The 24,356-nt window shown below is 40.4% G+C and overlaps 1 protein-coding gene across 6 annotated transcripts in view; it reads right to left on the bottom strand.

The window, feature by feature from the left end:
* Positions 1 to 24,356, bottom strand: part of LOC128684916 (uncharacterized) — a 173,807-nt gene that overhangs the window by 39,139 nt on the left and 110,312 nt on the right. For all 6 annotated transcript variants that reach the window (XM_070099309.1, XM_070099290.1, XM_070099310.1 and 3 more), the window contains one exon: positions 2,142 to 2,833. In XM_070099309.1, the coding sequence (XP_069955410.1) occupies positions 2,142 to 2,833 (692 nt within the window). The remainder of the gene's footprint in view (positions 1 to 2,141; positions 2,834 to 24,356) is intronic.

Raw genomic sequence — 24,356 nt, 5'->3', positions numbered from 1 at the left:
TCCTGTCCTCTTCAATACTTTGGAGAAACTGGTCGATCTCTTTCTGACAGACTTAGGGAGCACAAAAATAGCGTTAGGCTTGCCGACACTAACAATGCTCTGTTCTGTCATGTCAGAGATCACAGCCATCCTATTGACTGGTCTTCCGCTAAAACTGTCTTCCCTACTTCCAACTAAAAGTTGCCATCTAGTTGAATCCTCTCTAATACACAACTTTCCTTGTATGAATCTTAGTCGTGGCTTCGTCTCTGTAGATGCCTTCCTCTCCCACTATATTGTAAAATGCTCCAAACTTCAGAACACCAGTGACTTAACCTGATTCCTCATTTTTTTCTTTTTCTTCTTCTCCCTCTTCCCCTTTCCTTCTTCTTATTTTTTTTTCTCTTCTGGGTTGTCTTTCTTTCTTCTGTCTCGTGATTATGTTCCTTCATTATTTATTTCATCACTTCCCCTTCCCCCCACCTCTGTGCACTTGCTCTCCCTCTGTGGGCACCTAGCTGCCTTGCAGTGCTCCCCTTTCTTTGTATATGACTGGCGGCGGCGGCGGCGGCGGCTGCTGCTGCTGCTGCTGCTGCTGCTGCTCCTCCTCCTCCTCCTCCTTCCTCTTCCTCTTCCTCTTCCTCCTCTTCCTCTTCCTCCTCCTCCTCTTCCTCCTCCTCCTCTTCCTCCTCCTCCTCTTCCTCCTCCTCCTCCTCTTCCTCCTCCTCCTCCTCTTCCTCCTCCTCTTCCTCCTCCTCCTCTTCCTCTTCCTCCTCTTCCTCCTCCTCCTCTTCCTCTTCCTCCTCCTCCTCTTCCTCCTCCTCCTCTTCCTCTTCCTCCTCTTCCTCTTCCTCTTCCTCCTCTTCCTCTTCCTCGTCCTCTTCCTCCTCCTCCTCCTGCCGCCGCCGCCGCCGCCACCTCTTCCTGCCTATATATACCCATCCTGCTCCAATTATGGTTAGTGTGACTTTGTAAATGGTCCAAGTCGGACCGAAACGTCGTAGTAAGCTCCTCTCTTCTATGTGCGGGTTATTTGTGTATCGTTCCAGTCACGGTATTGTGCCTTTTTTTGTTATTTATCAAAGTTATTTCTAGCATGCCTTCCACTCTTTTGATTGAGTACAAGAAACAACCCATTCAACTATTACAACAACCCTATTAAGTGCACAGAATTTGGTAATTTGGCCAATTTTACAAAAAAAATTTTATTTACGCTCACCTTAGATATTGTATGTATAAAATCACTCAAATTGTCATTGCATTATGAATCTTAAATTAGTCTTAAGTTTGCCCGAAATGTTCTGCATATCAAGGGGCTTTCTACCTGCACACCTAAATGTCATTCATGTTTGTACAAACATTGTATCATGCTGAAATAAAGTATCTTATCAAAATTAAAAAAATCAAATTTAAAAAAATAGAGTTCAAAATAATCAATGTAGATATTACAGGGCCTAAAACAACAATTCCTTTGTTCATTAATCACAACCCCTGGACTCTCCTATATTACACTTGCCTTCCATTCTGAATTCATAATCACAAAAAAATCAAAGATTTACCCTATTTCTCAGATAATAAATATAACCAGGAATGATTGGTCATGGTTCATGGGAGCCCAGTAATTGAATCAGACCTATTAAAAACCCTAAAACAGATTGGGGGTGTAGGGAGGTCTTACCTGTCCTCAGGAAAACTGGCAAAAATCAAATATTTCTGCTAATTTGGGCCCAATTTTAAGCTACTTCCATTCCTGAAACCAACCAAAATCATCTCTATTTCAGTAGTAGGTTTTCCATTCTCTCAAATGATACCAAGAAACAGCTGATAAAACCATCAAAACTATCCAAGGAAACACATCAAATTTGCTTTTTTAAACCAAAGAAGGTCAAGGTTTTGCTCTTTCCATCAAGCACTGTGTGGGGCAAGATTTATTTTATACTGTGCACACTCACCTCACAGATACATTATCTCATATCTAGGCCAAAATTTACTGCTCACAGCTTATCTGAGGGAGCTAAGCTCAAAACATAGTGCCATATGAGGGACTCTGGCATCAACAACGTTACTCAAAGGCTTAAGGATAAAGTGGTAAAACTGTTCATGGTTCCCAAATTAATGAAGGGATGATGAAGTAAGGATAGTAACATACAATAGAACATTACCGGTTGAGGAGAATCTAGTGAGTCTGCTGGTGTAGTGGGTGTGTCGGGAGCATCGGCAGGCAGAGGATGGTGAGTCAGGCTTAGCTGCAGGCGGCGGCGTTGATCACGCAGCTCCTCTTCACTGCTGTCAATGCTAGTTGCTGAGCTAGCCATAGACCATACTGAGTCTTTGTGATGTAGGCTTGTGTGGTGTTGATAATTATGCTCCCTGCTCTCTTCTGGATCCTCTTCATCTCTGGGGTTCCCGGTTTCTTCATTTTCTTCCAGATCATCGTGGGTCTCTGGTTGACTGCCAGGACTCTCATCTCCAAGCTCATCATCATCATTCAGTAACTGTCCATCGCGATCAAGGCCAAATGAAGACTGGCCAATGATAAGTCGTTTGCGAGGGACCTCTGGTGATTTTTGTCCTTGAAGATCCAAGAGTCGCCGGTTTTCAGGATTTAACACCGACAACAACCTGTTAGGTCGTCCCGCGGCAGCTAAGGTACTCATTACAGAAGCCTTCACCACAGTTTTTTTGGCAACTGCAGCAAACCTCTTGATTCCAGTGGACTGAACAGGGGCAGTGGATGCATGAGAGGACCCCTCGCTGGAATTTCCAACTATAAAGCGAGAGCGATTCTCCCGCAAGTTATCAAGCAGCTGGGACATCAGAGGAGACACTGTTGCTACAGATGATCGACGCAGGGCTGCATACAGATACAAACAACCAAATAAAAGAATTAAAAAGAAAAGAACACAATTACAAAAATATATAAATGAATATGAAGTAAACTATTAAACAATTAGAAAATACATAAATGAAGATGTAAGTACGGTATGCAAAGTAATAAAAAAAGGCCATTAATATAAAAAATAAAATTCAACACAAATACACAGAAGAGTAGAAAAGGAAAATCCTTTCACCTGGGATACTACTATAAGAACAAGGAGGGTGAGGTAGGTAATTACACATTCAACTGACCCAAAGGGTCAGTAATTACAGGTAATTACTCAATTGACCCAAAGGGTCAGTTGAGTAATTACCTGTAAACACTTCAATATAAAATTGGTTAAGTGGAATGAGTTTTAGTTTTCTGCTTTTATCATGCACTTCATACCCACCCTGAGGTATAGAATAAGCGAAAACACAAAATTTTTTCACATTTTAATGTGCAAAAATTGGGAAGCACCCTCCGTAGATTTTTTAAATTTGATTACTGGAATACAAGATGTCCCCAAGCCTCTCACCATTCTTCCTCAGTAAAAGAAAGTTTTCATGTCCACTGGACAGCATTTTCTTACAAAACTAATGCTTTCAAAAATTTATGTAACTTGTGAATGCTTTATTTCTACAAAGCACCCATATAAAAAAAAAAAAAAGTTTATAAAGAAGACTTTGTACAGAATGTTAATTCTGAAGGTTAGTAGCCCAGCATTTTATTGAACATTATCATAATTCAAATCATTACTTCAAACTTAAAATTGTTTCAATTTCATTGTTTTAAATTGTGCTAAATTTCATTATTGCAAATTGTGCTTGATGATTGCTCAACTATTTAATCATTTCCTCAAACTTAAAACTGTTTCAACATCATTGTTTTAAATTGTGCTCAATTGTAATACAGCCTCTCCTCACTTAGCGACATACTCGTTTACCGATGCCTCAGACTTACGATGGGCTGTCTGACCAGTATTCATACCTAAATAATGTATATTAGAGCTGACTTCTTCTATTCTGTTCATTTCAATATACAGTACACTACTGAATAAGCATTTAAAAATATACCAGAAATGTTATAAATGGTGCAAAGGCAACATCAAAACAAAATCAAAGATGGTTGACACACTTACTACCATTATAGTATGCTCCACACTTGGCGGTGAATTTGTTTAACGACGTGGTCTCAGGAACGGAACTCTGTCGTTAAGCGAGGAGAGACTTATTCAATTTTCTTGTACTCATTGTAACTCTCCTAATGACCATATGTACAAATTACAGCACTGTTATTGCCTTATTAATTTTAAGTTAGCCCAAAATGCTCTGCATATAAAGGGGCTTTTGGCATGTTCACCCAACTGTTACACTCCTTTGTACAAACATGTACATGTTTTTTTTTTTTCTTTTTCAACAAGTCGGCCGTCTCCCACCGAGGCAGGGTGACCCAAAAAAGAAAGAAAATACCCAAAAAGAAAATACTTTCATCATCATTCAACACTTTCACCACACTCACACATTTTATCACTGTTTTTGCAGAGGTGCTCAGAATACAACAGTTTAGAAGCATATACGTATAAAGATACACAACATATCCCTCCAAACTGCCAATATCCCAAACCCCTCCTTTAAAGTGCAGGCATTGTACTTCCCATTTCCAGGACTCAAGTCCGACTATATGAAAATAACCGGTTTCCCTGAATCCCTTCACTAAATATTACCCTGCTCACACTCCAACAGATCGTCAGGTCCCAAGTATCATTCGTCTCCATTCGCTCCTATCTAACACGCTCATGCACGCTTGCTGGAAGTCCAAGCCCCTCGCCCACAAAACCTCCTTTACCCTCTCTTTCCAACCCTTTCGAGGACGACCCCTACCCCTCCTTCCTTCCCCTATAGATTTATATGCTTTCCATGTCATTCTACTTTGATCCATTCTTTCTAAATGACCAAACCACCTCAACAACCCCTCTTCTGCCCTCTGACTAATGCTTTTATTAACTCCACACCTCCTAATTTCCACACTCCGAATTTTCTGCATAATATTTACACCACACATTGCCCTTAGACAGGACATCTCCACTGCCTCCAACTGTCTCCTCGCTGCTGCATTTACCACCCAAGCTTTACATCCATATAAGAGTGTTGGTACTACTATACTTTCATACATTCCCTTCTTTGCCTCCATAGATAACGTTTTTTGACTCCACATATACCTCAACGCACCACTCACCTTTTTTCCCTCATCAATTCTATGATTAACCTCATCCTTCATAAATCCATCCGCCGACATGTCAACTCCCAAGTATCTGAAAACATTCACTTCTTCCATACTACTCCTCCCCAATTTGATATCCAATTTTTCTTTATCTAAATCATTTGATACCCTCATCACCTTACTCTTTTCTATGTTCACTTTCAACTTTCTACCTTTACACACATTCTCAAACTCATCCACTAACCTTTGCAATTTTTCTTTAGAATCTCCCATAAGCACAGTATCATCAGCAAAAAGTAACTGTGTCAATTCCCATTTTGAATTTGATTCCCCATAATTTAACCCCACCCCTCTCCCGAACACCCTAGCATTTACTTCTTTTACAATCCCATCTATAAATATATTAAACAACCATGGTGACATTACACATCCCTGTCTAAGACCTACTTTTACTGAGAAGTATTTTCCCTCTCTTCTACACACCCTAACCTGAGCCTCACTATCCTCATAAAAACTCTTAACAGCATTTATTAACTTACCACCTATTCCATATACTTGCAACATCTGCCACATTACTCCTCTATCCACTCTATCATATGCCTTTTCTAAATCCATAAATGCAATAAAAGCTTCCCTACCTTTATCTAAATACTGTTCACATATATGCTTCAATGTAAACACTTGATCTACACATCCCCTACCCACTCTGAAGCCTCCCTTCTCATCCACAGTCCTACATTCTGTCTTACCTCTAATTCTTTCAATTATAACCCTACCGTATACTTTTCCTGGTATACTCTGTAAACTTATTCCTCTATAATTTTTACAATCTCTTTTGTTCCCTTTCCCTTTATATAAAGGGACTATACATGCTCTCCTCCAATCCCTAGATCCCTTCCCTTCTTTCATACATTTATTAAACAAAAGTACCAACCACTCCAACACTATATCCCCCCCCTGCTTTTAACATTTCTGTCATTATCGCATCAGTTCCAGCTGCTTTACCCCCTTTCATTCTACGTAATGCCTCACATACTTCCACCACACTTACATTCTGCTCTTCTTCACTCCTAAAAGATGGTATACCTCCCTGGCCAGTGCATGAAATTACCGCCTCCCTTTCTTCCTCAACATTTAAAACTTCCTCAAAATATTCTCGCCATCTACCTAATACCTCCCTTTCCCCATCTACTAATTCCCCTACTCTGTTTTTAACTGACAAATCCATACGTTCCCTAGGCTTTCTTAACTTGTTTAACTCACTCCAAAATTTTTTCTTATTTTCATTAAAATTTCTTGACAGCACCTCTCCCACTCTATCATCTGCTCTCCTTTTGCACTCTCTCACCACTCTCTTCACCTTTCTTTTACTCTCCATATACTCTGCTCTTCTTATAACACTTCTGTTTTGTAAAAACCTCTCATAAGCTACCTTTTTCTCTTTTATCACACCCTTTACTTCATCATTCCACCAGTCACTCCTCTTTCCTCCTGCCCCCACCCTCCTATAACCACAAACTTCTGCCCCACATTCTAATACTGCATTTTTAAAACTATTCCAACCCTCTTCAACCCCCCCACTACTCATCTTTGCACTAGCCCACCTTTCTGCCAATAGTCGCTTATATCTCACCCGAACTTCCTCCTCCCTTAGTTTATACACTTTCACCTCCCTCTTACTTGTTGCCACCTTCCTCTTTTCCCATCTACCTCTTACTCAAACTGTAGCTACAACTAAATAATGATCCGATATATCAGTTGCCCCTCTATAAACATGTACATCCTGGAGCCTACCCATCAACCTTTTATCTACCAATACATAATCTAACAAACTACTTTCATTACGTGCTACATCATACCTTGTATATTTATTTATCCTCTTTTTCATAAAATATGTATTACTTATTACCAAATTTCTTTCTACACATAGCTCAATTAAAGGCTCCCCATTTACATTTACCCCTGGCACACCAAATTTACCTACTACTCCCTCCATAACATTTTTACCCACTTTAGCATTGAAATCCCCAACCACCATTACTCTCACACTTGATTCAAAACTCCCCACGCATTCACTCAACATTTCCCAGAATCTCTCTCTCTCCTCTACACTTCTCTCTTCTCCAGGTGCATACACACTTACTATAACCCACTTTTCACATCCAATCTTTATTTTACTCCACATAATCCTTGAATTTATACATTTGTAGTCCCTCTTTTCCTGCCATAGCTTATCCTTCAACATTATTGCTACTCCTTCTTTAGCTCTAACTCTATTTGAAACCCCTGACCTAATCCCATTTATTCCTCTCCATTGAAACTCTCCCACCCCCTTCAGCTTTGTTTCACTTAAAGCCAGGACATCCAGTTTCTTCTCATTCATAACATCCACAATCATCTCTTTCTTATCATTTGCACAACATCCACGCACATTCAGACTTCCCACTTTGACAATTTTCTTCTTCTTATTCTTTTTAGTAATCTTTACAGGAAAAGGGGTTACTAGCCCATTGTTCCCGGCATTTTAGTTGACTTTTACAACACGCTTACGGAGGAAAGATTCTTATTCCACTTCCCCATGGATATAAAAGGAAAAGTAATAAGACCAAGAACTATTAAGATAAAATCAAAGAAAACTCCGATGAGTGTGTATAAATAAACGTGTACATGTATGTGTAGTGTGACCTAAGTGTAAGTAGAAGTAGAAGTAGAAGGTAGAAGTAGCAAGACATGCCTGTAATCTTGCATATTTATGAGACAGACAAAAGACACCAGAAATCCTACCATCATGTAAAACAATTACAGGCTTTCGTTTTACACTCACTTGGCAGGACCTTAGTACCTCCCTGGGTGGTTGCTGTCTACCAACCTACTACCTAAAACATGTACATGTATCATGCTAAAATAAAAATATCATTATATTATTATTATTATGATTTGATTGGTGGAGATGTGGCGAGTTCTTACACTTGACGCAATTTAGTAAGGAAATGCGGCTTTTAATTTTATGAAGTTGATATGGCAAGGGGCCCAGCTGATGCTGCCCAACTCTTCAACATTTTTGTATTTCTATTTTTTCTCTGCTTTGGTTTTATCAAATGCATTTATCTTTGGTGTGGCAAGTTCTTACATCTTTAATATAATTTGATAATATAATGTGGCTTTTATTTTTACATCATTAACATGTAAAGTGTGTGTCACCTGATAAGCCTCGCTATATCCAAATTAGTCCGGTAGGACTTGCTAACCCTCTTTTACTATCTCAAATAACAACTAACAAAAGAGTAGGGCAAGATAAAATGTAGTAATCTAATACAATATTAAAAACAATTTGTATGGTAAAGTTAGAGATATGGAACATAACCCTATTTTTCCCATACATTCCTCATTTCACATAACACAAATTTTTCATAGGGTGCTGATTCTCTGGAATGTATCACACAGGCATTATGAAAGAGTTTACTGTATTTAAAAAAAAATAAAACTTTGAAAGTTACTTTTATATATCATTTCACTTGCAGAAATGGTGTTTCAAGACACTTTTTTACCAAAACTCCAGTGATGATTATAATTATGCTTAAGGTGAAGTGAGCAACTCATATGTAATATACAGCACCTAGGGAATGGTGATACATATTTATATTCATGAGGAAGCATACAGGGGTCACACAGAGTATCAAGAGAATGGGAGGAACTGTAAACAATTATTATCCAAGGAGGGGGATGTTAGCTCTGATTCCTTGGATCATGAACTCTTTTTACCAGCATCAATGTATCTGTATCCTCATCTTGAAAATGATGAGCAAGACACATGTGCAACTGTTAGGTATCATTATTGTTGAAATGCTTCACCTACACAGTAGGCTTCTTCCGTCAAATACAGAGGAGATGGAAGAGGTAGTACAGATGAAAAGATGATGTAATCAGTCCATCACCCTGGAAGGTGTAGGTTTGAGGTGGTCAGTCCCTCAGCCTGGAGAAGAGTACAGATCCATGGTCTGGAATGATATCATTCCAGACCATGGACCTGGACTCTTCTCCAGGCTGAGGAACTGACTACCTCAAAACTACGTCGTCCAGGGTGATGGACTGATTACATCGTCCTTTCATCTCTACTGCCTCTACTGTGTTGGTGAGACATTTCAACAATAATGATACCTAACTGTTGCACATGTGTCTTACTCATCAACTTGTCAGTATTTTATACCATTTTCAACATACCATCTTGAGTTCCAATGGTGAGTTTGTTTTTACTATCATCACTTCGTTACGTATGAGGTACAGTACTTGTACTTAGAACCAATAATTTCATTTATAAAATTTCTCATACACCAACATGCTTCATCCACAACCTTACTCATAAAGTTGTTAAGGATACCCTTAAGGGTGTCATCATTGAAGGATCTACTACTAGAGGTGGCCTGTAGCTGGATTGCTGGCACACTCAGCTCACACAATGAGGTCTGTGGGTCAATTTTCGGTACAGGTGGAAACACTCGGGAGTTTCCTTAAGACACCTGCTGTCCCTGTTCAGCTAGCAGTAAATAGATACCTGGGTATTAGTGGACTGGTGTGAGTTGCATCCTAGAGACAAAACTAACCTAATTTGCTTGAAATGCTCTGCATAACAAGGGGCTTTCTATATAGTAGTATGTCACTGATGTCGGCTATGGTCTGTATACGTTGTACATGAACTTGTAGAAATAGAGGTTATTATTATTATTACTGTGTAGTAATCTTTGCTTTTTTAAATAAAATGAAAACCTCAGCTCTAGCAGGCCAGAGGATTCTTACCTAGTTAACAGTTCATCATTCAATAGAGGAAGGAATTAATTAATTACTGACAGAATTATTCATACTATACTCTCATACAATGCTTAAATTTATATGCCAGGATTAGAATTAAGAAGTATTCACATTTTAGGATTAGTTTTCCCAAAATGCTTTGTATAATAAGTAGCTTTCTACTGAATGTAAAACTGTATTGGTATTAAATTACATTTGTGTCAAAACTGTAAATATAAGGACTGCAAACCCATCCATTGTAACTGCTATGTATGTTCATAAAGAAATGAAGATTTTCATGTTCAAAACAGGTGCCAGGAGAGCAAGTGTCATTTCCTGATGAACAAAACACTGTCACTTACCTCAGGTATAAGAATCCAATGCAACCAAAATACAAAGATTTGTATTTGTTATGTTTATTATTAAGATGATGCCTTATGATAATAAATGCAAGAATAGCTGGAGTTAGTGAATATTTAACACAACAGTGAGATCACAGACATGATACAATGAGTATTAACATGTCAGTGAGATCACAGACATGATACAGTGAGTATTTAACATGTCAGTGAGATCACAGACATGATACAGTGAGTATTAACATGTCAGTGAGATCACAGACATGATACAGTGAGTATTAACATGTCAGTGAGATCACAGACATGATACAGTGAGTATTTAACATGTCAGTGAGATCACAGACATGATACAGTGAGTATTAACATGTCAGTGAGATCACAGACATGATACAGTGAGTATTAACATGTCAGTGAGATCACAGACATGATACAGTGAGTATTAACATGTCAGTGAGATCACAGACATGATACAGTGAGTATTAACATGTCAGTGAGATCACAGACATGATACAGTGAGTATTAACATGTCAGTGAGATCACAGACATGATACAGTGAGTATTTAACATGTCAGTGAGATCACAGACATGATACAGTGAGTATTTAACCTGTCAGTGAGATCACAGACATGATACAGTGAGTATTTAACATGTCAGTGAGATCACATACACAATACTGTACAATCAGATTCCCTCTTATGTAAAATACTTTATGGAGAAGAAAATATGTATTGTATCATCAATTATCACAGAGATATATATAGGTTTCTGGTTTTGTACACAAATTATATAACATTTACATAGAATATATCATGCATAAGGTTAATAAGTACTGTTTATATGTTTAACCTTATTTGATGAACCAAATAAGAAGCAAGAAATCTCTCCTAAAAATTTCAAGGTACTGTATGTACCTTCAAGATGATACCTTTTAGATGATACCTTTTAGATGATAGCTCCTAGAAGATACCTCCAGGAAACTACCTTCAGGAAGGCATGCACCTCCAAGATGGTATCTTCAATAAGGTATCACCAAGAACGTACTAACAAGTAGGTACCTCCAAGAAACTACAGTATGGTACTATTAAAGTATACACAAAAGATGCACTACAAAAAAAGCTAAGTCCAAATAAGATATTTTTGTCTGCGTTAAGCGTACTTAGCAAGGAACTAATAAGAAATAATTGTAGGCATTGTGAGTCATTTCTAACAGTGATACAGTAAAGGTACAGATCAAATATAATAACTTTACAATATAACAATTAACAGTTACATGGGGAGATCACGCCCTATAGTTACTATATCACTCACAGTTTTACAGCAGCCTGTAATTAACAGCCGATCACCATGGAGAGTCTTACACAGGTACCAGTGCTGTACTATGAACAAGTGCAGAGTAACTTGGGGCAACACATTACCTTCTTAAATTTGAAATATTCCATATATGTAGTTAACAGGTAATTATGAAGGTAAACCATAAAAAAAAGAGTAATGTTTCAGTCGCAACTCTGCCTGCTACTACCACACTAGTCTCATTGCATCAAACTACCAATACAAGTCATAATAAACATCATCTAGAGCAGTGGTCCTCAACCTTCCTACACAAGTGGGCCACATTTGGTGGTCAAATGTGTGATGAGGGCCACACGGTTTTGTTACACCATGCAGTGTGGATCCTACATAAAAGTGAATTCATAATTTCATGCGGGGACTGCATCCATTTCCTAGAAGGGCCACATGTGGCCTGCAAGCTGTAAGTTGGGGGACCCCTGATCTAGAGTAAGGATAAAAATGCATTGAAAACAATGGAATGTGTGGAACTATGAAGTGTGAAGGTTTCCTGCAGCTGCCTACACACATCAACACCTACTAAGCCACACAGACTGATGCACAACCTCAGCCCCTTGTCAACTTTTGTATCTTTGTAATCAAAATAAGATGATGCAATTTAATGCAGTATGAAAACTTTACACAAGACAACATTTTGTGTAATTTACATGTTTGTATTTCAAACAAAATCTTGTCATATAAAGTGTCCTAAGCATATTAAAGTGTTTCATTATAAACAAAGTGGTTGGTATTAGTACATTATCCTAGCTACAACCTTCATCAAGGTCAAACAAACAGTTAACAATGTGTATTTTTTAATAATAATGGAAGATGCCAAGATAAAGCCAGAAGGTCTGTTGGGAATTTATGAGAGATTGTCCATTTATTTTACTTTACTGCCCTGGCCATCTACCATTGGCAGTCAGCTCTTTCTTATCATCTGTACTACATCCATGCACATTCAAACAACCCAACTGTAAAATTTCTTTTGTCTTTTAAGTAGATGATACAGGAGAGGGAGTTACTAGCTCCTTGCTCCCAGGATTTTAGTCGTCTTCTACAACATGCATTGCTTATGGAGGAAGGATTCTAACCCACTTCCACATGGAATTTGAAAGGAAATGCTACAAGTGCACAAACTATTTAGTCAGAAGAATTCTTATATCAGTGTGTACAGAGTATAATTACACACGCATACTAATATTGTACATTCACATGCATGAGGAATATGCTGGATGTAAGTAATATTTGTAAGATTAACCTGCCATTTTACGTGTTTATGAGACAGAAAGAAAAGACCAATGATCCTGCTGGTATAAAAGATTTAACAGGTTTTTGTTTCACACTGGTATAAGACAGTAGTACAATGCCTCTCTGGGTGGTTGCAGTCTACCAGACTACTACATATTTTGAATTCTTTACGTATTATTATTATTATAATCAAAAAGAAGCGCTAAGCCACAAGGGCTATACAGCGCTGCAGGGTAGGGAAGGAAGCAAGGGAATTGGATGGCAGAAGGGAGGGGGGATGATCAGCAGGTTACAGAAAACAGCGGGGCAGGGGATAGTACGGGGGTAGAGGGTAGCAAGAGATACAAGTAGAAAGGGCTGAACGTATCAAAATTTGTGGAGTAAGTCAGTCGTTGTCAAAAAGTCAATGAGAGAGTCCGGATGAAAGGTGGGTCCATCAGCGAGAAGGGAAGGTAAAGAGAGAGCAGCGGGGCGAAGACGACGACAGAGGTAAATTCTGCGTGCTCGTTGATAAAGTGGGCAGTCCAACAGAATGTGGCTGACTGATAATGGAGCTTGGCAATTCTCACAGAGAGGAGCAAGACGCCTCTCCATGAGATATCCATGAGTAAGACGAGTATGGCCAATGCGAAGACGGGAGAGAGTAGTCTCCCAACCTCGACACTGGTGATAAGAAGACGGCCAGTAACCTATACTCGGTTTAATAGACTGAAGTTTGTTGCCGAGCATAGTAGACCAACGTTGTTGCCAACGGGTGTGAAGGTGGGAAGATATTACAGCAAAATAGTCCGTACATGGAATACCTCTATAAGAAACTGGTAGGTCATGTACTGCTGACCGCGCAGCAGTGTCTGCCTGTTCATTGCCCTGTACGTCAACATGACCAGGGACCCAACAAAAAACAATATCTTTATGCTTAGTAAAGATGCGGCGTAGCCAAAGTTGGATACGGAGGACTAAGGGGTGAGGTGTATCAAATTTTTGTATAGCCTGTAAAGCACTAAGGGAGTCTGAGACAACCACAAATGATGACACAGGCATAGATGCAATACGGATAAGTGCTGTAAGGATGGCATATAATTCAGCAGTAAAAATACTAGCTGAAGATAGTAAATGCCCTTGTACGACGCTGTCCGGAAACACTGCTGCGAATCCTACGCCGTCAGAAGACTTAGAGCCATCTGTGTACACAGCAATGGCATGAGAATGAGAGTGAAAGTGGTCAAGAAAAAGAGAGCGGGAAGCGACCGTAGACAGTTGGGCTTTCGAGCAAGGGAGGGAGAAAGAACAGACTCGAACAGCTGGAACTTCCCAGGGGGGTAGGGAAAAGTGTGATGCTACATGTACATAGAAAGGTGGTAGTTGAAGAGAAGACAAGAGCGAATGAAGGCGAAGAGAGAAGGGACGGAGTAAGCAGGGGCGGCGAACAAATAAAGAATGTCTACTAATATCAGTGACCATTCTATAAATGGAAGGATTGCGGAGATCATGAGAGCGTACATAGTAGCGCAGGCAATGGGCATCACGGCGATCGGATAAGGATGGAACGTTCGCTTCTGCATAGAGGCTTTCGACAGGGGAAGAGCGAAAAGCACCAAGGCATAAACGTAATCCTTGGTGATGAATGGGGTTAAGGCTAGAGAGAGTAGCAGGAGATGCCGCTGAATAGATCTGGTCACCATAATCAAGTTTCGATAAAATAAGGGTGGAATGTAGGTGAAGGAGGGTTCGACGATCAGCTCCCCACGAAAGATGAGCAAGGGTTTTAAGAAGGTTCAGCCGGCTGTGACAAGTTGCCTTCAGAGAGGTAATGTGAGGTTTCCAGGATAACCTACGATCAAAGAGGAGGCCCAGAAACTTGACTGTATCACGTTCAGGGATACGTGAGCCATAGAGGTACAAAGGATGATCAGAGATGACAGAGCGTCTAGTGAAAGTGATTTGGTGGGTTTTAGTGCTGGAAAATTTAAACCCATGTGTGGTGGCCCAATTGGAAACACGGTCGACTGCATGCTGGAGAGAAACTGTAAGGAGGTGACAGTCAGCGCCTGCACAGGCAATAGCGAAGTCATCAACATAGAGTGATGACCAAATATTTGATGGAAGACTAGAGGCCAAATCATTAATAGCAAGGAGAAAAAGTGTTGTGCTCAGAACACATCCCTGGGGGACACCTTCAGCTTGGATAAAGTCCGGGGAGAGCACATTATTAACCCGAACACGGAAATGCCTGTCAGTTAAAAAGTTCTTAAGGAAGGATGGTAGATTGCCTCGAAGGCCTAAGGAGTGGGCTTGGGCTAAAATATTATACCTCCAAGTTGTGTCATATGCCTTCTCAAGATCAAAAAATATGGCAATAACTGAGTGGTTATTCGCAAAGGCATTACGAACATACGTATCCAAGCGCAGTAAGGGGTCTATGGTAGAACGTCCCTTACGAAAGCCATATTGACGAGTGGAGAGACTGTTGTGTGTCTCTAAATACCACACTAAACGTCTATTTACTAGACGTTCCATTACTTTGCAAACTGCACTGGTAAGAGCAATGGGACGATAGTGGGAGGTTTCATGTCCCGTAGTGCCTGGTTTGCGGAAAGGGAGAACAATGGCGGATTTCCACAGCTGTGGAAGAACTCCTTGTGACCAAATAAGATTGTAAAGGCGTAATAGGACTGCAAGGGCTGACTGATGTAAATGTTGTAGCATACGAATATGAATGTCGTCGGGCCCAGCTGCCGATGATCGACAAGCTGAGAGTGTTGCCTCCAGTTCTTGAAGTGTAAAAGGCACATTATACTGTTCTTCTCTGAGAGAAGAAAAGTCCAAGGGTGCTAACTCTCTGGCAGACTTTGAGGAAAGAAATGAGGGGCATAGATGGAGTCCCTGAGAAATACGGACCAGATGATTGCCAATTTCATTGGCAACATCTAGTGGGTTTGCTATATCAACACCGGCAACCCGCAGAACAGGAGCCGGGTCAGGAGAATATTTACCACTCAGTTTTCGTACTTTTTTCCAGACTGCACTCATAGAGGAAGCAGAGGTGATGGTGGAGACATAATCTCGCCAGCAAGTGCGTTTAGCGTCACGGATGACACGGCGAGCGATCGCACGCTTCTGTTTAAAATCAAGGAGTCGCTCTGTGGTTCTATTGTACCGGTACCTGCCCCATGCAGCGCGTTTCAAACGTACTGCACGAGCACAAGCAGGAGACCACCAAGGCACGCATTTCTGAGAATGCCTGCTCGAAGTTTGGGGTATAGAATGAGAAGCTGCGGTGAAAACGGAGGATGAGAAGAGGTGTAAAAGCTCATCGATGGAGGACGAAGAAGGAACCTCTTTAAAAACAGTCAGGTGTGAGTAAAGGTTCCAATTTGCCCGATTAAATTGCCAGCGTGGGGTGCGAAGAGGTGGCGAATATGAAGGGGAAGTAAGAATGATTGGGAAATGATCACTGTCATGTAAGTCCGGGAGAACAGACCAAGTAAAGTCTAATGCGGCGGAGGAAGAGCAAACTGAGAGATCGATGCAAGAGAGAGTATGAGTCCGAGGATCAAAATGGGTGTGAGTACCTGTATTTAAAACATGGAGGGGGTGGGTGGCAAGAAAAGCCTCTAACTGAATTCCACGGGAATCACAGTGAGACCCTCCCCAGAGGAAATGGTGGGCATTAAAATCACCAAGTAACAGAATTGGTGGCGGTAATGACGAAACAAGGAAGGCAAAATCCGGAATAGATAATGCCCGAGAAGGAGAGAGATATAAAGAACAGAGCGTATACCACCTATGTAAGTGGATACGGGCTGCTGTGTAATGCAGCGAAGTATGAACAAATAGCTGATGGTACGGAATATCAGTGCGGAGAAGAAGGGCACTTTCATTAAAGGTCCCATCAGGAAAAGGATCTGAAGAATACAATAAATTATAGCCTGAGATGTGAGAAATAACAGCAGAGTGTAATTTTGGTTCCTGTAAGCAAACACCAACAGGGGCAAACTGGGAGAGTAACATCTGAAGCTCACCCCGATTACCCCTGAGGCCACGTATATTCCACTGTAAAAAGGCCATGAATGGCAATGATAAAGATACTTGAAATCCGCAGGTAAGGGTTCCTACGGACTAGGAGGGTTAGAAAAGTCCACATGCGGAGGCAGTGGAAAATGTTCAAGCAGCGAAGGAACGGTGCGCTGTGAAGAAAGGAGTTGCGCAGATGGAGCAGAGGAGAGAGAAAGAGCGGAAGGTGGATCAGTGTCCATTGATGGTTTGGTCTCTGCAATATATTCAGAGATTGCTTCAAGTGTTTCAGAATTCAGAGATGTTGTATGGGAGACAATATTGGGAATGGTAGGGGGAGGATGAGTAAAGATTGGAACTGTATTGGACTGTACCAAGGTAGGGGGGGGCGAAAGGGTGGAGGGAACTGGAGAAGCGTGGCAGGGGACAGAAGAGACAGGAACCTGGGAGGTAGCAGAAGAGGAAGAAACTTGGGAGGGAACAGGGGAGGAAGGTACATTACGAGGAGGAGGGTGAACCTCTGCACTTGTAACTGAGCCAGTGAGAGGGGAAGAACTAGGGACAGAGACAGGGAGGGTAAAATGAGGAGGTGGAAGATGGGTAGGAGGTGTTACCGGACCTTTTTTTGACTTTTGAGAAGTAGAGGGACGATTGGGAAGAGGTGTCGTACGAGGTCTCGTCGATACTGAGGCTTGTAAGAGAGAACTCGAAGAAGCGAGATTAGACTGAGGCGTTGAAGTAGGGACGTCTGAGCCGAGGACAGCAAAAGGATTAGATACAGGAGTGATTATGGGAGAGGTAACCACAGAGGTGGGTGTAGAAGATGGGATACCAGAAGTGGGGGGACGTTTTGAAACACGGGAATAAGAAACACGTGGGAGTCTCCCTTGGAGGCGGAGATGAGAAACTGCCATGGCATAAGGGAGACCTTCTGTCTCTTTGAGGTAACGGATTTCCCGCTCGTTTAAATAGACCTGACAACGGCGATAGTACGAAGGGTGAGCCTCATGACAGTTAAGGCAAGAGGGAGATCGATTGCAAGACGTATTAGAATGGTCATCGGCACCACAGACTGGGCATTCGGCGATAGATCTGCAATATTTCGCTGGATGGCCAAATCGCCAGCAATTTCTACACTGTTGTGGTGTAGGGATCACCTTTCGAACTTGTAACCGATGTCCTGCTATATAAACTGAGGATGGGAGTTCTCGGCTGTCAAAAGTTAAACGAGCCACATTGCTAGGGTATCGTCTCCGCCCACGGGCAGGAAGAACGTAAGTGTCTACCTTGAGGATTGGGAGATCTTGGAGTTCCAGCTGTTCTAGAATGTCGGTGCCACATGTCTGGAAATTTTGTTGAACTATGGTATGGGGCAGAATAACGGTACCACTACAAGAATTGAGGGAATGATGTTTTTCAAGGGTGACAGGAACAGTATCTATATGGGAAAGACGAGAGAGCTCACGAGCCTGGGTAGCATTCTGTACGGTAATGATGCGCGTACCGCTCTTAAGAGCATGAAAAGAAATATCTTTACCAACATGGCGTAGGAGTGCCTTGCCAATACTATGGTCAGAAAGATAGGCAGTAGAGGAAGTTGGTCGTAAAGTGAAGAATTTAGTCCACTGTTCAGTCTGAAACTGAGCGTGGAAAGGTAGTGAAGGACGTGTCGATCTTTTCTGAGAAGAACGAGAAGGTGAAGGTGGAGAAGTATCATCAGCAGGTAATTGTCGTTGACGTTTAGGCGTGGGACCAGAGTTGGTCCGACGTGGAACGGGTCGGCGATTTGAAAATTGCCGCACCGTAGAGGGAGAGGCCGGAAGCATAGTCAGAGGAGAGCGAAGGTCTGGTAAATCGAAGGAGTCAGTCGAGGCCTCAGTACCTGAAGCAGGTGAGGAAACAGCACCGGCAATAGGTACAGAGGCATGAGGAATGTCTGAAGAGTGGTCCAAAGACGAGGCGGGGTCAGAACGGGGTGCGGTATCAAGAAGGGGCCCGGGGGTACCAGGTTCATGGACTAGGGCTGCCATGGTTAGGTTACTTCTTTCTTTTTGTTTTTAAGAAAAAAAAAGAAAGAAGAAAAGAAAATAAAAATAAAAAAAAGAAAAAAAAAGGGGGGACCGGGGAGGGATAGTTCCTAGGAGGAATGAAAGGGCCAGAAATCTCCCTCCGCGCCCAAGAGGACTCGACACCGCTAGTAGCGCAGATGCAGCATGGAACCCGTGCCATACCCTACCCTTCATGCCAGTAAACCAGCAATCTGGGATAGCAACCTCACATCTGCCGAGCTACCTCGGTGGACAAAAGAGAGGGCGGCCGGATATCCGCCACAAAGCATACCTCCTTCAGCCACCACCCCCGGAATCCGAAAGGTGGCTTCCAGAGATACACCCGTCGCCCAAAAGACACCCAAAGCTACTCCGGGATACCGGAGAGGGATCGGGACATCCCTAGGCAATCCAGATTCCACGGCAAACTACGCCACCGCCAAGAAACCTCAACGGAATGGGATCGACCCCGGTGTCCTTTCCTCTACCTAGGAACTAGCGTGCCTGTGGGAGAAATCCCAAAGGACAAAAAGAGGAAGGGCAAAAGGGAGGAGTGGGGAGGAGGAGGAGGAAAGGAAAAAGGGGAGGATGGGGAGGATGGGATAGGGGAGGGGAGATTGGGGGGTAATTAGGTTCGGTCTGAGGAAGAAGACCGATAGGTCTAATTCCTCAGACCAAGAGCCTCTTCACCACGCCAAGGAGCCCCCCTTGAAGAGGATTCTTTACGTAGAATAATATTAAGTGGAAACAGTGGACATATTTACTTACATTTATTCTCCTTGTAAACCTAGCAGTAAGTAGGTACTGTACCTGAGTGTTAGTTTACTGTTGTGGGTCACATTCCAGGAAATGTTAATATACATTAGATAGGGCTGTGCTTGAAAATGCATTAAAGACAAAAGTTTTTTGCTTGTAAATAAAAAAAAAAAAAAAAAAAAAAAAAAAAATGGTGTTAAAAAAAAAAAAAAAAAAAAAAAAAAAAAAAAACTGATTTTTTAAAGACTGTGCTACCTCTTGATTAAGAAATGTGATGATTTTCAGACACAATAGCATGTGGAATACTCTTCCATTGCTTTTCTGTTCTCCTTACTAGCCAGCTGAGAGGCTGAGATTGTGTTTTCTCAGCTGTGGTCATGTGGAGGTTCAGACAAGTGAGGAAATTTGAAGAAATTCTTCACAGCTTCACCAGCTCAATGATCCCAACTCCCTGTGGTTCACTTTACATTAAATATACTACTGTAAATTATACTGAGACTGACAGTGTTAACACTGTTGTCAAGTGTATTATGCTAGTCAGAGGCAGATTTCTGACCAGAATATTTATTAGACTTTCTTTAAGTAACATTCTAATTCCTTTCTAAATACAAGAAGGAATCTTAACCCAATATTTTCTTGGTCTGTATACAAAGGATTCCACTAATTATCCATAGTATTAATATTATTAAATATTTCTATCACATGCTTATAATGAAAAACTGTAATAAATCCTGTATCTGAAGTATATTCATCAAAGTACAACAGGTGTCGCCTGGCCGATCGAGCACAAGGCCTGGTCACACACGGGGCTACAGGGGCAATGACCCCCGAGACTCTCTCCAGGTATTATAGCAAAGATGAGTGAAGCTCCTTGTAGTTGACACTGTATCTATAACTACATAGATAACTGTGATATATTAGAACATATTAAGCTCCTATGTCTGGCAACAAAATTACTCCTTAAACTAAATATGCACCACAGAAATACAAAACATGAAAGATTTGTATCAAAATTACATTTAACTTTGATATGTAGCATTAAAATGACTAATCACCAAAAGGTTATTTATAATACTGTAATGAATGTAATACTATAATGAATGCAATACTGTAATGAATGCAATTTCAAGTTTTTTTTTGGCTAGCCAGTATGAAAAGTTAACCTGCTGATGTTTTATTTTTCCATTCTTGCACCAGCTCAATAAGTTTTTCTTCTGAAGTTAGCATTTACACTTTCTTTTACTCACTACTTACTGCTCTCCTAATGCTGTGCTTAAAGAGTCCTATCTCCATCCTTGCTATCTCTGCCACTTATAAAATGTAATTTTATCTTTACATACACTAACCTAAATAATTTCTGATGATTACATATTTTTTAACTTTTTGAATCTTAACAAACCTTGCAACTGAAGTGGCACAGCAACATGAATAACAAATTCTTTGTTACATATTTATTATAAAAAATAGACCAGCTGGTTAACATGGTATTTAACATGAAAATTCTTTAATTAGATGTTCAGGTACTTTAGCAAGCTGTTGTGTACCTGCTACAGGGGGAGTGTCTCCTGTGTTCCACAGACCAAGGAACCAGGCATAGATTGTCTAAAATATGACAGAGAAATATCAGGATCCCAGACTGAGTGCTGTACACTTGTAAACATATGCTTACGGCATGCTCTTTCTTAGTTCATCAGTAGTACTACATGTTACTTTATATTTCATTGTATTTTTGGTTATGTTTTGGGGGTTATGTAGGCCATAAGCCACCAGCATAACAGTATGTGCTGCACATATGCAAATATGTGCTCAATAATAACCCACAAGGAGAGAGAAACTCGGGAGATTGATTGATCTGTATATTTCGACCCCCTTCTGCTGCTTGAAATCAGTCTCCTGTGTTTCTGTCTCCATGTGGGTTATTATTGAGCACTGACAAGTGTTCATTACACTTTAGTTATTCATGCAAATATATACTTAGCACTAGACAGTTGAATATCATTTTCAAGTTACATTATTAATATTGTACTATGTGATGTTATGTTATGCAGTGTGGCCGGGAAAATGACCCACTCCCCACCTTCCTACACAATCACTATGCTCAAGACTCTCAAAATGATGTACCTATACTATACTGTACTCTCTTATATATATAATGCAATACTGCATTACAGGGTATAATACTGTTTTTATTATATATACAGTACAGTATTGCATACAGGGTATATATACTGTATCTAACATATATTTAAATTTTATTTAAAGTGAGTGAAATACTTTTATATTAATACTTGTACATTACAGTACAATATGTATATGAAAACATGGTTATACATGTTTGTGTTTTGACTCAAGACCTGGTACTGTGGTGTAGAGTGAGGTGTAGAAGTGTGGAGTGTAGGTGCGGTGGAGTGAGGTGTAGGGGTGCAGAGTGAGGAGTAGGCAAGTAAAGTGAATTGTATGGGTGCAGAGTGAGGTGTAGGGGTGCAGAGTGAGGTGTAGGGGTGCAGAGTGAGGTGTAGGGGTGCAGAGTGAGGTGTAGAGGTGCAGAGTGAGGTAAAGAAGCTTCCTATCTCCCCATCAACAAAAATTTCCTTTAAATTACAAGAAAGGCATCATGCAAGTCTTAAACATTTAAGATCATTTAAATGACTACTCATTGCTTGCTCTAAAAAGTAACAAGTATACATAAAAGAGGCTTTTTTTAGTATGCTTATGCCAGAGATGTGTAAAGAAAATGAAGAGGAAAGAAAAAGCTTACACCAGATAGGTAAAGAAACCAGAGCAGGAAGACAGCTGCTTACACCAGAGATAGGTAAAGAAACCAGAGCAGGAAGACAACAGTTTACACCAGAGATATGTAAAGCAAGTGAATCAGGAAAGACAAACATTAATAAGAACACAACATATAAACAAAAAGAGGAAAATAGGAATCTTAGAAGGGTATACACACAAACAGACAACATACCACTAAGCAGCTGCAGAACGAGTGATATCCAAGAACAAGATTTTCTGCAGTACAATGTTCTGTTCTAAGCCCTATTAACAGTACTATAGTCCCAAATAATGGTCCTTATATACAACATAAAATTATCATTACCCTATTCTACCACTTCTCAATATATTTATCATTCTCTTGTATCTACCTGTCCTGTACTATCTTTTCATAATCCAATTAATTTGCCTGAATACACATGGAGGTACAGTACAATGGGCGCAAAATATGTAAACTTAAGTGATGTCAGAAAATATCCACTGGTCTATCATTGTATAGCGAATAATGTTGAAAGTTTCTCTCATGTGCTACTGTGCTTGGGGTTTGCAGAAATTTAGGTATGGTCAATTAACCCTTTGAGGGTCAAGAGGCCCTCTCCCAAACCCGTTCTCAGGGTCGGAAAAAAGAAAAGAAAAAAAAAAATGAATGATTTTTTCTTACGAAATGATAGAGAATCTTTTTCCAATCATAACGAGAACAAAACTATAAAATTTGATGGAAAACTTACAGAATTATGCTCTTGCAAAGTTAGTGGTCTCAATGATGTTTATGCATCGGCGATTTCGTCCACTTTGAGCCCTATTTTCGGTCAATTCCCATCTTGCAATCGACTAAAATCATAGTTATTTCGCTAGAACTCCATTTGTTCTATCGGTTGAGTGCAAGAAACCACCCATTTACTGATTTCAACTACCCAATAAAGTAGTCAGAAATTGGCAATTAGGGCAATTTCACACAAATTTCTAAAGATGCCAATTTCAAAATAGGGTCCAGAATAAACAAGACAGACATTCATGGCACTAAAATAACATTTTATCTGTTCATCAGTCATGTCTCTAGGCCCCTCTTACATTACTTTTGCTTTCCATTTTGAATTTTTATTCTCACAGAAAATAGGTTTTCTGTTATGTATACTACTGTATCATTATAAAAATGGTATAAATGATATCAATGCACTTGTAAAAGAATATCAGACTCACCAGTTGATGTGTACTGGACGAGAGGCGTGATTTGTTTACTCTCGAACATCGGCAAAAATCGATCATTTTCACTACTTTGAGCTCAATTTAAAGGTACTTGTCATTGTGAAACCAATCAAAATCACTTCTATTTCAGTAATATATCTTCCATTCTATCAAATGAGATCAAGAAAACAAGAATACAACCATAAATACCATACCAAACTACACTAAAAAGTTGCTGTTTTAAACCAAAAACACAGTTGGAGTTTTTTTTTTCTCATTATGCACTGCTTCAGAATTTTTTTATGCTGCACACAATGACCACACAGACCCATTCTTTTATATGTATGCCTGCTAACTTTCTTCCACCAGATTTGAAGGTGCTAGAATTTAGGCGTACATGAATGACCCTGGCTGCAATGATATACTTGTACGTGACTAACCCTTAAAGGGTTAATGCAGTATAGCATTTATGAAACACTTGTTACATGCAGCTCTGCTCTCAATGTAGCACTCAGCATACAAGACACAAGACACTCTTCAGTGTTTAACAATGCCTGCTTTACTTCCCTTCCAGAGTGAGTGAGTGTGAGTGTGAGAGTGAGTGAGTGTGAGTGTGAGTGTGAGTGTGAGTGTGAGAGTGAGTGTGAGTGTGAGTGTGAGTGTGAGTGTGAGTGTGAGTGTGAGTGTGAGTGTGTGTGTGTGTGTGTGTGTGTGTGTGTGTGTGTGTGTGTGTGTGTGTGTGTGTGTGTATTACATGACACTGATCTAACTTTCTTTTCCAACTTAGATCAGATAAACGGA

This window comes from Cherax quadricarinatus, chromosome 5 (genome assembly GCF_038502225.1).
Source record: "Cherax quadricarinatus isolate ZL_2023a chromosome 5, ASM3850222v1, whole genome shotgun sequence".
In the NCBI taxonomy this organism is placed as follows: Eukaryota; Metazoa; Arthropoda; class Malacostraca; order Decapoda; family Parastacidae; genus Cherax; species Cherax quadricarinatus.
The sequence above is the reverse complement of the archived record's forward strand: the minus strand, read 5'-3'. Positions and strand labels throughout refer to the sequence as shown.